General features: G+C 32.9%; 1 protein-coding gene across 1 annotated transcript; it reads left to right on the forward strand.

Moving 5' to 3' along the window:
* Positions 1–896: 896 nt before the first annotated feature.
* LOC119684183 (5'-nucleotidase domain-containing protein 3-like) lies at positions 897–11,757 on the forward strand. Its single transcript, XM_038098157.1, has 8 exons — positions 897–1,143; positions 1,383–1,558; positions 1,615–1,842; positions 1,900–2,195; positions 8,122–8,308; positions 11,039–11,179; positions 11,240–11,391; positions 11,447–11,757. Exons 1-8 carry the CDS (start codon positions 966–968, stop codon positions 11,649–11,651), a joined length of 1,563 nt encoding a protein of 520 aa, XP_037954085.1. The 5' UTR covers positions 897–965; the 3' UTR covers positions 11,652–11,757.
* The last annotated feature ends 670 nt before the right edge of the window (positions 11,758–12,427 follow it).

Consider the following 12,427-nt stretch of genomic DNA (forward strand, 5'->3'; position numbering starts at 1 on the left):
GGTTTTGGATCAGCTGGCTAATAAACGCTGTCAGGACACGAATTCAATTCCTGAAACTTGCAGTCTCAAAAAATTATTTATCAATAATTAAATACAAGACTAATTCCAAGATCATTTATGATAGGTATTTGGCAATACTCTAACTCTACTCAACTGTATGGTCAGCCAAAAATTCAATTAATTAAAATGCTAAAAAGAATTTTTGTTGTTGTAAATCATTATTTTTCGAAACCTCTCTAAAAATATTTTTTCTGAAAATTGTTTTCATAAAATTAAGTGTAGTAAAAGACTATAATAAATGTATTATTATAAGCTCCATATGAGCATAAAAAAAAACTTGTTAAGATTTTAATTAACACGATTTTTCAACATTTAAATTTTAAATTATTTTTTGTTTGCAAATTTTATTTGTTATTATATATTACAGCAGTGAATGTACTTTAGATTTCAAGTACATGCTTTTTTAAAGTATTTACGTGGTAAGTCTTGTATAATTTGGCGCAACGATATTTTATATATCTCGCAAAATATCAAAACAGAGAAATAAAACTATTCTCCTTCTTACGCCCATCGCGGTAAATCTTTGAAAATACTCCGTTCTGAAAAACAAAAACACGATGAAGTGTACGAAGAAACTTCGGACAACGGTAAAAAGGTAAAAAAATTTTAGTAATTTCAAATGTAAGTGCTGTTATCGCTAACACCTTCAAGAGACTTACGGCGAATTGTTGTCGTTTAAAAAACAAATTTCAATTCGCAATGGAGTTGCCGTTCTTGTAAAATATTCTTTGATCGTAAAGCAAACAAGCACCATGTATTTCTCCACTGTTTACATATACAGCGGCTATTCAAACATCTGTTGTGTTTATTATTAATAAGGCAATTAGAATTTGTTAAGCATCGAAGTGGGTTATTTGTTTATATATGTGTTGTATATAAAGTAGCGAATTAATCTAATTCATAAAATGCTTCATAAGTATTTGAAATTAAATAAATGCTTTTTGCGGGCTCAGTTATATCATTCAAGCAATGTGTATTCTAAATTAATTTGTTCGAATAAATCATATTCTACTAATGTCGATAAGCAAGAGTCGTCAACCGATTTTGAATTGCTTTATAATATCACCAAACAAAAATTTAAATGTAATTATTAAACTAAAATTCCGGAGGTTATTCCTTTTAAAGTATTCATAAACAGTGTTAAATGATTATAACTATAGTATTATATAAGAAAAACAGAAACGAAAATGCCTTATAGTGATTTTCCAATACTTTAGTTAAATCTGAATTAAGAAGATCGCAATATTAAACTTTCTTTTGATTTGGTGTTGATTGGCATTTATTATATTAATACTACAATGTTTTGCTTTGAATGATTTCAGCCAAAAAATTGCCACCAAATGTAAATGCTAGAGGTGTCTTTGCATGCAACGAACTAGACTTGAGCGAAGTGTCCGTCTATGGATTTGATTATGATTACACGCTGGCGTGCTACAAACCATGCCTTCATGATTTGCTGTATAATTTGGGTCGGGAAATGTTAATAAAGAATTATAAGGTAAAGATTAATAGATATATTGAAGACAATGAAAACGATTGTGTACTTAAATGCAGTATCCTAGCGAAATTGCTGATCTGGAATATATACCAGGTTTCGCAGTGCGTGGTCTACACTATGACATTGAAAAAGGTTTACTGCTGAAACTGGACTCATTTCTTCAAATTCAATTAGACTCAGTATATAGAGGCCGTACTAAAATTTCAGACGATGAAGTTTTAAAACTATATAAAAATCGTATAATTCCTATTGCTTACGTTGAGGGGCAATCAAAAAATTATCAGGTATTGTCTTAAACATCATTCCACAAATAATTGTTATTCAAGTATTTTTCCGACTAGCCTAACATTAAGTCGAAAATGGTCCAACTCGCTGATCTGTTCTCTGTGCCTGAAATGTGCTTATTGTGCAATGTTGCGGAATATTTTGAGAAAAAACACATCGATTATCATCCAGAAATTTTATTTCATGATATAAAATCGTCCGTGCAGTCCTGCCATCCCTTAATGCATCGAATCGTAATGGAAAATATTGATCATTATATAGAAAAAAACGCATTACTCCCTGTATATTTCGAGAAGCTTATCAACGCGGGAAAAAAACTATTTTTGGTGACGAATAGTCCATTTTCATTTGTGTAAGTATACTCGTTTAAGACAGCAAGTTTCGTCTTATAAGATATTCATATTATTGAAATTATTCATATTATAAATAACCAGTTTATATGAATTTTTATTAGCAATTAAACAATATTTGCCCGTATGGGTATTTACGCCTTGGTGAAATTGAGTTGAGTGTGTGTAAAAGGTGCAAGTCCCAGATAAGTTCCACATTTTCCACACTACAGACACAAACCGAACCGTTTACTAAAATTTTGCATATGAAATCTTGAATTTTGTAGAGTTGTCGTTTTGTGAGTAAATTACTTAGAATATCTGGTGCGACTCCAATTTCTCGCGTAAAAGCATTTAACATCGGAAAATAGTAGGTATAATCTCTCTTAAGTTTCTTTAAGTTTGAAAAGAAAAAACAATAAGAAAAACATGATAACAACAATCAAAATGCTATCTAATACTCTTGATTCTGACCTATACTGATCAGATTAGCTAACTTGGCACTTTAACCGATTTAGCTAAAAGATGCTAAGGTAACGTTTAAAGTAGTATCAGAACAATTTTTCTATAAATTTTTCTATAAATTTGCTCAAGAATTCTAATAGGCACTTGAACTATAAAAAGTCTTGAATGAATTAAAAGTATTAAAATTAAATAATTTATCTACATAAAGAAGTTTTTTCGATAAGTAGTGAATTACATCAACAAACATTCTTTTTTATATTATTTTAATTAATTGCATTATTGGCTGACCTCTATGGTCACTGTTTCGAGTATTGCCAAATACCCATCGTCATGGGTCTTGGATATAATTCTTGTACGAGTATTTAATTATTCGTAAATAATTTTTTTGAGACTGCAAGTACCAGTTTATCTAGTTTATCTAGAAAATAGTTTATACTGAAAGCATAAGATTATGATGTATTGTCGCCAATTGAACCTATTTAAAATTTGGGAAATCTAATGTTATGATGTCAAACTTACTCGTGGAAATCCTGTGCACTGCATTGTCGTATTATATAATGACTTAATATATACAATTACATAAAATTTGATAACTCATATTGCATCTATAGAAATAATATGCGTTATCTTGTTAAGATGCCCATTCCTGCCCTTTACAGAACAGAAATGTTTATTAAAATCATACAGTGGCGTGTGACGGTGATCGTATTACTCTAGTACGTTGCTAGCATTTACGTTGAACATGCGAATATTTTTATGCCCGCTATTATCCAAATAATTATTGCAATGTGATTTATTCCAGCAATGTGATCGTACATGATATAATTTATTTACAAACTACATTCAAATAATGAATTAAGTATTGTAAATCACAATATAAAAAATAAATATAAAATCAATAATTATTACATTAATAATAACATAATAAACATTAAATAAAATTAATTAATTTAAAAGTGAACATAGTTCCTCCGGTTGATGCAGGACAAATCTGTACCCCTTCGTCTACATCAGAGAACTGCAACGAGTCATAATTTTAACACTCAGAGTACACGCATAAAAAACCTAATATAAATGAGTATAAAGGTTTTCCTCATACTCTACTTACATGCATTCACATTCGCCACAGAAATTAATCATAAGTATGTTCGTTGACTAATGCCGGTGCTAATAAATCAACTTCACAAGAATGTGTAAAAATTTCAAAGTAAAGTAGAATAAAAGGCAAATGATTCATGAACCATAGCATATACTCCGGTGGTATGAATATACTTATAAAAAATGAATGAGTCGATCAGTTGTAGCATTCGTAAAAATTTTGTATGAGCGCTGTTATTTGCTAAGTAAAAAATTTGTGTGTGTTTAGGTTAATGTTTTTGGTGTTTGCTTGTTCTTAAATATTATGTGTGCATTAAATTACTTACTTACTTATGTGGCCATAACAACCCGTTACCGAGTTTCGGCCTGACGCAGCATGTCTCCCCAGGCGCCTCTGCTGCGTGCGCGCCTTCTCCAGTCTCGTATATCAAGTCCAGTTAGTGCTTCCTCAACTTGATCACTCCACCGGAGACACGGTCTACCTCTACGTTTTCTTCCGCCAACTACTGTTTCAAACACCTTTTTCGCCGGAGCGTCTTCATCCATTCTCACGACATGACCAAGCCAGCGAAGTCGCTGGATGTTAATGCGCTGAATTATATCAATGTCGTGATAAAGCTCGTACAGCTCGTGGTTCATTCTAATGCGGTAGTCGTCGCCAACTCGTAGAGGATCTTACGAAGAACTTTTCTCTCGAACACTTCCAGTGTTGCTTCATCATTCTGTGATAACGTCCATGCTTCTACGCCATACAGAAGCACAGGGAGGATGAGCGACCTATAGAGCGTAAGTTTCGTTTGTCGAGAGAGAGCTCTACATCCCAATTGCCTACTGAGCCCATAGTAGCACCTATTAGCAATGATGATTCTTCGTCTGATCTCCAGACTGACATCATTTGTATTCGTTACGGCGGTGCCAAGGTAGATGAAATCCTTGACAGATTCGAAAGTATAGTCGCAAGCCACTAGCCCGGTGTCCGAGCGACGCACATTTCTACCAGTAGCCGACATATACTTCGTTTTTCCCTCATTCACCGCTAAACCCATTCTTGCAGATTCCTTTTCGATAACAGCAAAAGCAGCTGTAACATCATGCTTGCTACGCCCAATGATGTCAATATCGTCGGCGTAAGCAAGGAGCTGGACACATTTGTAGAATATTGTTCCATTACGATGAACACCTGCCCCGCGCATGATCACTTCCATGACGAAATTAAAGAGGTCGCATGATAAGGGCCTCTTTCTGAAGCCTCGCACGGTATCAAAAGGTTCAGAGAGACTCGATCCTACCTTGACGGAACTACGGGTATTACTCAGCGTCATTCTGCAAAGTCGAATTAATTTTGCAGGGATACCGAGCTCAGACATTGCGGCGTAAACGCGATCCCTAATGGGGCTATCGAAAGCTGCTTTATAATCGACAAAAAGGTGATGAGTGTCAATGTTACGTTCGTGGGCTTTTTCCAGGATTTGTCGCAGTGTGAATATCTGATCAATGGTGGAGCGACCAGGTCGAAAGCCGCACTGATAAGGTCCAATCAGTGAGTTGGCATGTGGCTTCAACCTTTCACACAGTACAGTTGAAAGAACCTTGTACGCGACAGGTATTAGGCTGATCCCGCGATAGTTGGCGCAAATCGTCGGGTCACCTTTTTTCAAGACAGGACAAAGGGTAATGAGATTCCAAGTTTAAGTTGCCATAGTTGTTGAATGAACTTCTTTGCTTTTGCCGTTACAAGATTAATGAGCTTTAGTGGGTTAAGGATTCGTGCTATTTCGGTGCAGATAGTTCGTTTCGTAGTTTATGTGTCTGTTGCCGTATCAACTTAAATCTGAGAGTTATCGAATTAGATCTCCCTTCTTTAACATATAAATGGTTCCAGCTTAACCTCCTTCTACCCATTATTACGAGGATTTGTGAATTCAAAACGGCTTTATTAGCTAATTGAGGAGGACTCGTTCCTCTCTCCATTTCAACTAACTAACTAACTAATGCAGATACAAGAGGATATTTAGCTTTGTTGTTTAAGGCTAACATTTGCAGGTACTTGGTGAATAGATACGGAGCGGCTTACACCTCCTTATATTTTGAAAATTTTGTTTTTTAATGAATCTGCCGATACATCTTTCGATATCCGTCTATCCACATCAATATGTCAGAAAGCTTTCTCTGTAGTACAGATACTTTCTGCATTATGTCATTAAGTGACATGACTGTCGTGGGCTACTGCTCACTTAGTTATAGTGCTTCTACTTCACAATTGAGCACACACTTATTAGACATTAATTAGTTTGTCAAAAATAAACACAAAGTTAGCTTAATTTTGATATATTTGTATTGGAGTAAATCACAATACAATAGAAAGCACACAAGTAACAGTAATATCAGCGTGCACAACCTCACTCGCCGACGTTCGTAACCAGACTGCCTCTCTTTATTTTTGACAAGTTTGTGTATAAAGTTGACCCTTCTTTTATCCCTCACAAATGCGATGTATTATGACCTTAATTGTTGCTTAGCCTCTGTTTTAGTCCCATGGATCGGTTCAAGGTCTTTTTTCGTGATTCATTAAGTACTGATAGATCTTCTGTAAATGGTATTTTGACTAAGAACCGACCTTTTTCATTGTAATGAATGTTTTATATGAATGATGTTTCGGATTATTCTTTTGGTCTTGGTCTTTACTGACTATAGCACATGTGGCTACAACTTGGGTACAGCCACATAATACATCGCTGCTTGCCCAGCCAAATGAGACTTTTGTAGCACTAATAATTCTGCTTCACGGTTTGGGTTTACTTATTGTAATTACATTTACTTGAGAGTCAAAACTAAATATGATCCTGTATTCAACTGGTGAGTTTTTGTTTCTGGCAATGTTGATCTTTTTGCGATCCAAAGAAGAACATATATTTTGTTTAAAGATGATGTGATCAACAGAGTAAAAGATCCAGTATTGCGCTATTATAGTGTGCATACTTTGGCTTTTTTGCTAACCGCGCTATCTTTTAGTATTTTTTATTCCCACGCTAAACTGTAAATGTTTATACAAGAAGAATATGATATCTTGTTCTTTACTTGAGAACGTTGACCGTCTTGCGCGAGGCATAAATGCTAAACTTGCAAGTCGCGGTATGTGCACACTACCGTCCATGTAAGTTTAAGAACTTAAAACCAAAATGAAATCAGTATGAATAAGAAACATCTAATGAACAGTCTTTTAATTAAATAAATCGGCACTACTCTATAAATTCATGATCAATGATCTGCCTCTGCAGTCATTGATCCTGTGTCAGCTATGTAGATAATTTAGCCACAAGTTTAAGCGTATCACTACACTGAAACCTTTTGGTTCTGTTACTAACAGGAACTTGTTGCACCAATAGATGGGATAAGCATCGAGGTGACACAATATTCACATTGTCGTATTATTTGTAGCTGCAGTTGCTGCTACTATTTTGATTGGTTAACTCAAATTGTCACTTTTTTTGAGTAAAACTATTTCTCTAAAAATCAGAGAAAGTGGGCTGCTGATTGCAATCCACAAGGTTGTGACAGGAACTCTTTTTATAATAGGCTGACGTGCTAATCCACTTTTTCTGTTAGAATATATAACAGCATTGGACCCTAGGAACTGGTGCCTATGCCCAAAGTTTTAATGCTAGCAAACCTTCTAGGGTGCTGACGTACATAATTCAGATGTAATTTGCTGTTACATTTTTTACGACTGGATAAATTATTAGTGGATGATGGAGACGATGACTTTTTGAATATCATAACACTATTTCAATATTTGATATTCCGTAGCATAATTTAGGTTGGTTAAAGCTATATATTAGAGCAGGTTTAGTGGTGCATCGCTAATCAAAATATTTTTTAATACCACAACTGTGATTGCGACAACTGATGGTTTTGGACCATTTCCGTAAACAAGCTATCGAACTCCATTCACTTTGTGTAAGTTCCGCCAAAAGTCAAAATCGTAATATTTGGTTATTTAACCTTTACTTTTTTCCACAAAGTGAGGTGAGCACTGTTCGTTCTGTGTCGATTTTGAAGTCATTGACACTAGCACTGATTTTCTTTATCTTCAGTTTAATATAGTTCTGTAGAGCATATCCATGTCTATTGTTATGTCTACTGTTTAGTGCTTTAATATACCTCAAACTTTGACTACATCACCTTTATTATATTGATATAGTGATATTTGACTTTAAAACTACAACCAACTGCTGATTTTAAATTGGTTAACCGGCCTCATAAAGTGCAATTGGCTTTGATCACATTTATACATGCATTCTCTAAATTACATTAGAATAGTGTGTATAAATAAACATTTAGAAATTACGCATAAATTGTTAACAACATAAAATATAACAATTGTAGTGACCGTGGGATGACCTTGTTAGCTGGTACAAATTGGCGTAATTATTTTGATGTCATCATCGTGCAAGCACGTAAACCAAAGTTCTTTACTGATGAGTCGAGACCTATTCGACTATATGATGAAAAAACAAAGACTCACGTTTGGGACAGAGTTTCTAATCTAGAAAAAGGGAAAATTTATTATGAAGTATGTATTAGACTATAATTTATAAATATATATATATATATATTGTATATTTCATTTAATATTAAATTTTTTTTTTTGGAGCTTATGTAAATAATTATATTTCTAATATTCTTATAAATCACAAACCCCCAAAAGATTTCATATTTACTTTTATGTGTTTTTTTTTTAAGTTTCATATTTAATATTTTTTTTAAAACACAATCAAATGAATAAATAATTTATGACGTTTCAGTTATTTTTGTATTCACTTTAATGCTCCTATGTAACCAGGAACTACAACAAAAATAAAGAATTCGTAATTATTGGATAAAAATTTTGATTTGTACAAAAATAGTAAACAATAATTAAGCATAACCATCCCTTCATTTTAGTTAAGCATGCAGCCAGTACACATATCTGCAAACATTACAGAAAACAAACAAACTCTTGAAGTACAAAGGGCAACATAGTTTTTGGGATACGCGGAACATTGCACCCAATGAGTAGTTTCCTCTTATGTAGAATAGGTGCGATCCCAGCCTAGGTCCTTAATATGTGTGTTATGTATATACTTGGGGTTGACTCTTTATGACTCATATTAACAATGCTGCTTTGTCTGATTTTAAAATAAAAATATTAATTAATGTTCAATTTTTCTTGCTGAAAGTGACGCGCCCTATGACGAAAAAAAAAATGTTAAAAGTTTCAATGATTCGAATAGAAAGGAAAAGACAACAACAAAAATTTAGTTAATTTATTGAAATTTGGCCTACCATACAATGCGGTTTCAAGTATTCCCAAATACTCATTCATCAGTGTTCTTAGCGACTTTTAATATTTTATTTTCGTCATAAGGCGCGTCTCTTTCGGCAAGAAAAAATTAACATTAAAAAATTAGAATTTTAGGAAATATCAACAATAATATTGTTGGGATTTTCCTAATCGCGATTAGCAAACTTGTAGAGCAGCATTTGCGTAGCTTCTTTGTAAAATTGTTTCCAAAAAAGGCGATTTACATATAGTAAATAAAAATATGCATAACAGATATTTCTGCAAAAAGAATAGTTTTGCAATAAAAATAGGTAACCTCAAAAAATAACTTTCAATTCATTGAACTTGTGTTTTCAAACAAAGCTGTAGTTTATAAGCTCGTTCTAATTTGAAGCACGGCAAGTGCTTTGTTTAATGTCACTAATTAAATAAAAAAGTCACAAAAAACCTGGAACGGGAACACTGAAAGTTTGTGCAGCCTTGGCTACTTGTGGTTAAACACGATTAGTCATCGCTTCTAATTTGACAGGCATAAGTTCTAAGCCTGGCACTTGCAGTCCAAACAAATTATATACGGACTATAAACTAATTAAAAGGAAATTCGCATGTTTCCTAAGACCACTGATGAAGAGTACTTGTCAATACTCGAAATAACGTTGTATGGTCAGCCAAATTTCAAAAAATTAACTAAAATTTTGGTTGTTGTCGTTTCTTTGATATTCGAATCCTTCTAAATTAAAAAAATAAAAAAAACTTCATTATTGTCATAAGAAGTGTACCTTTCGGCAAAAATAATTAATTAGCTAAATTTTTGTTGTTGTTTTTTAATTTCAATTCGAACCCTTCAAAAAATATTGATGTTACTGGTATTGTTGAACAGATTTGCTGTTTTCTATTACTGTTTTCAATTAGCATCATTTCCTTAGTATTCAGCAAATACTACTGCCTGTGGTTATATTAATATATATAAAAATTATAGTTTTTGTTGCATGTATGTTACTATTGCGAATAATAACTCATAATAACTCATAACTTAACAGCGGAAAAGTGTTTGGAAGAGTTAAGAAACTTAATGTATAATGTGCATTGCTGTCATTTTTATGGAAAATTTGCTTACTCTGCTCGTTAGGAGTTTAATCTAATATTTCGGTCGTTGGCAGAAAGACTTTTTGAGTCACATAGAAACGAAAGTCGTTTTTGCTCCGAGTAATGTTTGTTAGGTGTTCTAACTCTTACATCTATTGCCACAACAAATTATAATAAACAATAAAATAGTAGGTCCAAAAAAAAAAAATGTTTCAAAACTATTTTTTAACAGAGCAACATGTGGGTTTATTTTAATAACCAACACAGGTTATTAATAATTTAAAGTAAATAATTGCAGTCATAATGAATGAGTCCATATGGTAAGAAGGTATATAAAAAAACTCATTCAACAAATTTTTTTTTTTTTTGAAATAGAAGAATTTTTAATATTTGTGAATTACAATAATAAAATTAATTAAATTTTAATTGAATGTTGAATGTTGGCTGACAATTCAATTTCGAGGCAAATTTTTATCATCAGTGTTCTTTGGAAATATTTGTTGGTTTTATAAGTTCATATATGTTTGTTGGACTCAAGCGTCAGTCTTTAAATTTTGAACGTGTCCAATGATTCGCGCAGCAATGCCTTCGCATCTTTTAACCGGACAAAACAAAACTGCACGAAATTCGTAGTTTTCGTTGTTCAAAACTCAAGGTTTTTGTTACTTTTTTCTGAGATCTCATAATATAACAATCAAGCACTTCATACTAACACCATACTTTTTATAATATTGCATTGTACTGGTATGAAAATCTTTACAATTAAGCTTTTGATCGAATGTTATTTGTATGCTTGCTGAATATTTTAATACGCATGCATAGCGACGAATACAAATTAGTAAAATTATATAAATTGCAGTTAATGTATACAAACCTTAATTATATTATTTTTAGGGTACTGTCAAGCAATTACAAGATTTAAGAGGCTGGCGTGGTCATTCAGTCCTGTATTTTGGTGATCATCCATATAGTGACTTAGCAGATGTCACATTAGAGCATGGCTGGCGTACTGGCGCAATTATAAACGAACTCACTGTACACATTTTTTTTATACTTCTGAATCTAAATTTTTTATCAAAGTTTTCATATTTGTAGCATGAAATTAATACTCTAAATAAAGACAGTTTCAAAATTAATGCAAATTGGCTTCAAATGTTGACTCAGTTAATTGAGGAGAATCAAGATAACGAAACGGAGGCAGCACAGATCGCATTAAAGAAATGGACGGCAGAACGAGATCAATTGCGGTAAATTTTGTATTTATTTTACAAGTTCTTAAATTTTGTTATATATTCAAAATAGAAACAAAACCAAAATGGTGTTTAATATGCAATTTGGGAGCGTCTTTCGCACTTACCATAATCCAACATACTTCTCACGGCGTTTATTTCGCTTTGCTGATGTTTACACCAGTGACATAACGAATTTATTGAATTTTTCAACATCTCACACTTTTTATCCACGCAGGGGCGTAATGCCACATGAATATACGTCGTATTTTATGTAATTTCAATACCCTTACTATATTAAGATTATTATTAACTTGTGGTAGCGTTTTACGTTTATTCAGGTAAAAGTTGTTAAATAAAAGATAAAATATGCAAATCATTAAATTAATGTGTTTATGTACTTCTTTTATAAGATTTGAACCTAAAAGCTCACTTAACCTTATTGAATTCATAAAATAAATTAAACTACTGAATGTGAACATTCGGATAGAGATGGTAAATTAATTGAAGTACAGAAAACTTCAAAATTGAGAAGAACTGCGTTGATGCAGCAACACCTGAAGTAATTAAAGGGGTTATATTATTAACGATGGAGATGAGTAGGAACTGAAATTATACCAAAGAGGGTACCTTTATTAGGAATTATTTTTATTATTATTGTACGTATTAAAAAAATATTGCAGTTTACCCATTTTGTTGTTCTAAGTGTAAATGAAAGTAAATAAGAATATAGTGATAAATGTTGTACCATTGAAAACACTATCCGTACCCCAAACCTGAGAAGCTATGTAAAAGATAGAAGTTCTAAACGTTTAACGCACAAACGCAGTCACTTTGAGTAGGCGCGTCACCCTATTTAATTAGAAAAAAACACTATGTAAAGGGTCTATGAACTTGGCCTTGTCCCTTATTCTTAAGGATGATAGCTCTGTCAGGTCAGGTAGGAATGGTGCCACTAATATTTCAAATCCTTTTCTAGCTAATAATGGGTGTTGACAAATGAGTTGAAGTAGAGGTTCCTCCTCGCCTGCAGAGCCATAGTCACGGCAAAAAT

The sequence above is a fragment of the Teleopsis dalmanni genome, chromosome 2 (genome assembly GCF_002237135.1).
Source record: "Teleopsis dalmanni isolate 2A chromosome 2, ASM223713v2, whole genome shotgun sequence".
Classification (NCBI taxonomy): Eukaryota; Metazoa; Arthropoda; class Insecta; order Diptera; family Diopsidae; genus Teleopsis; species Teleopsis dalmanni.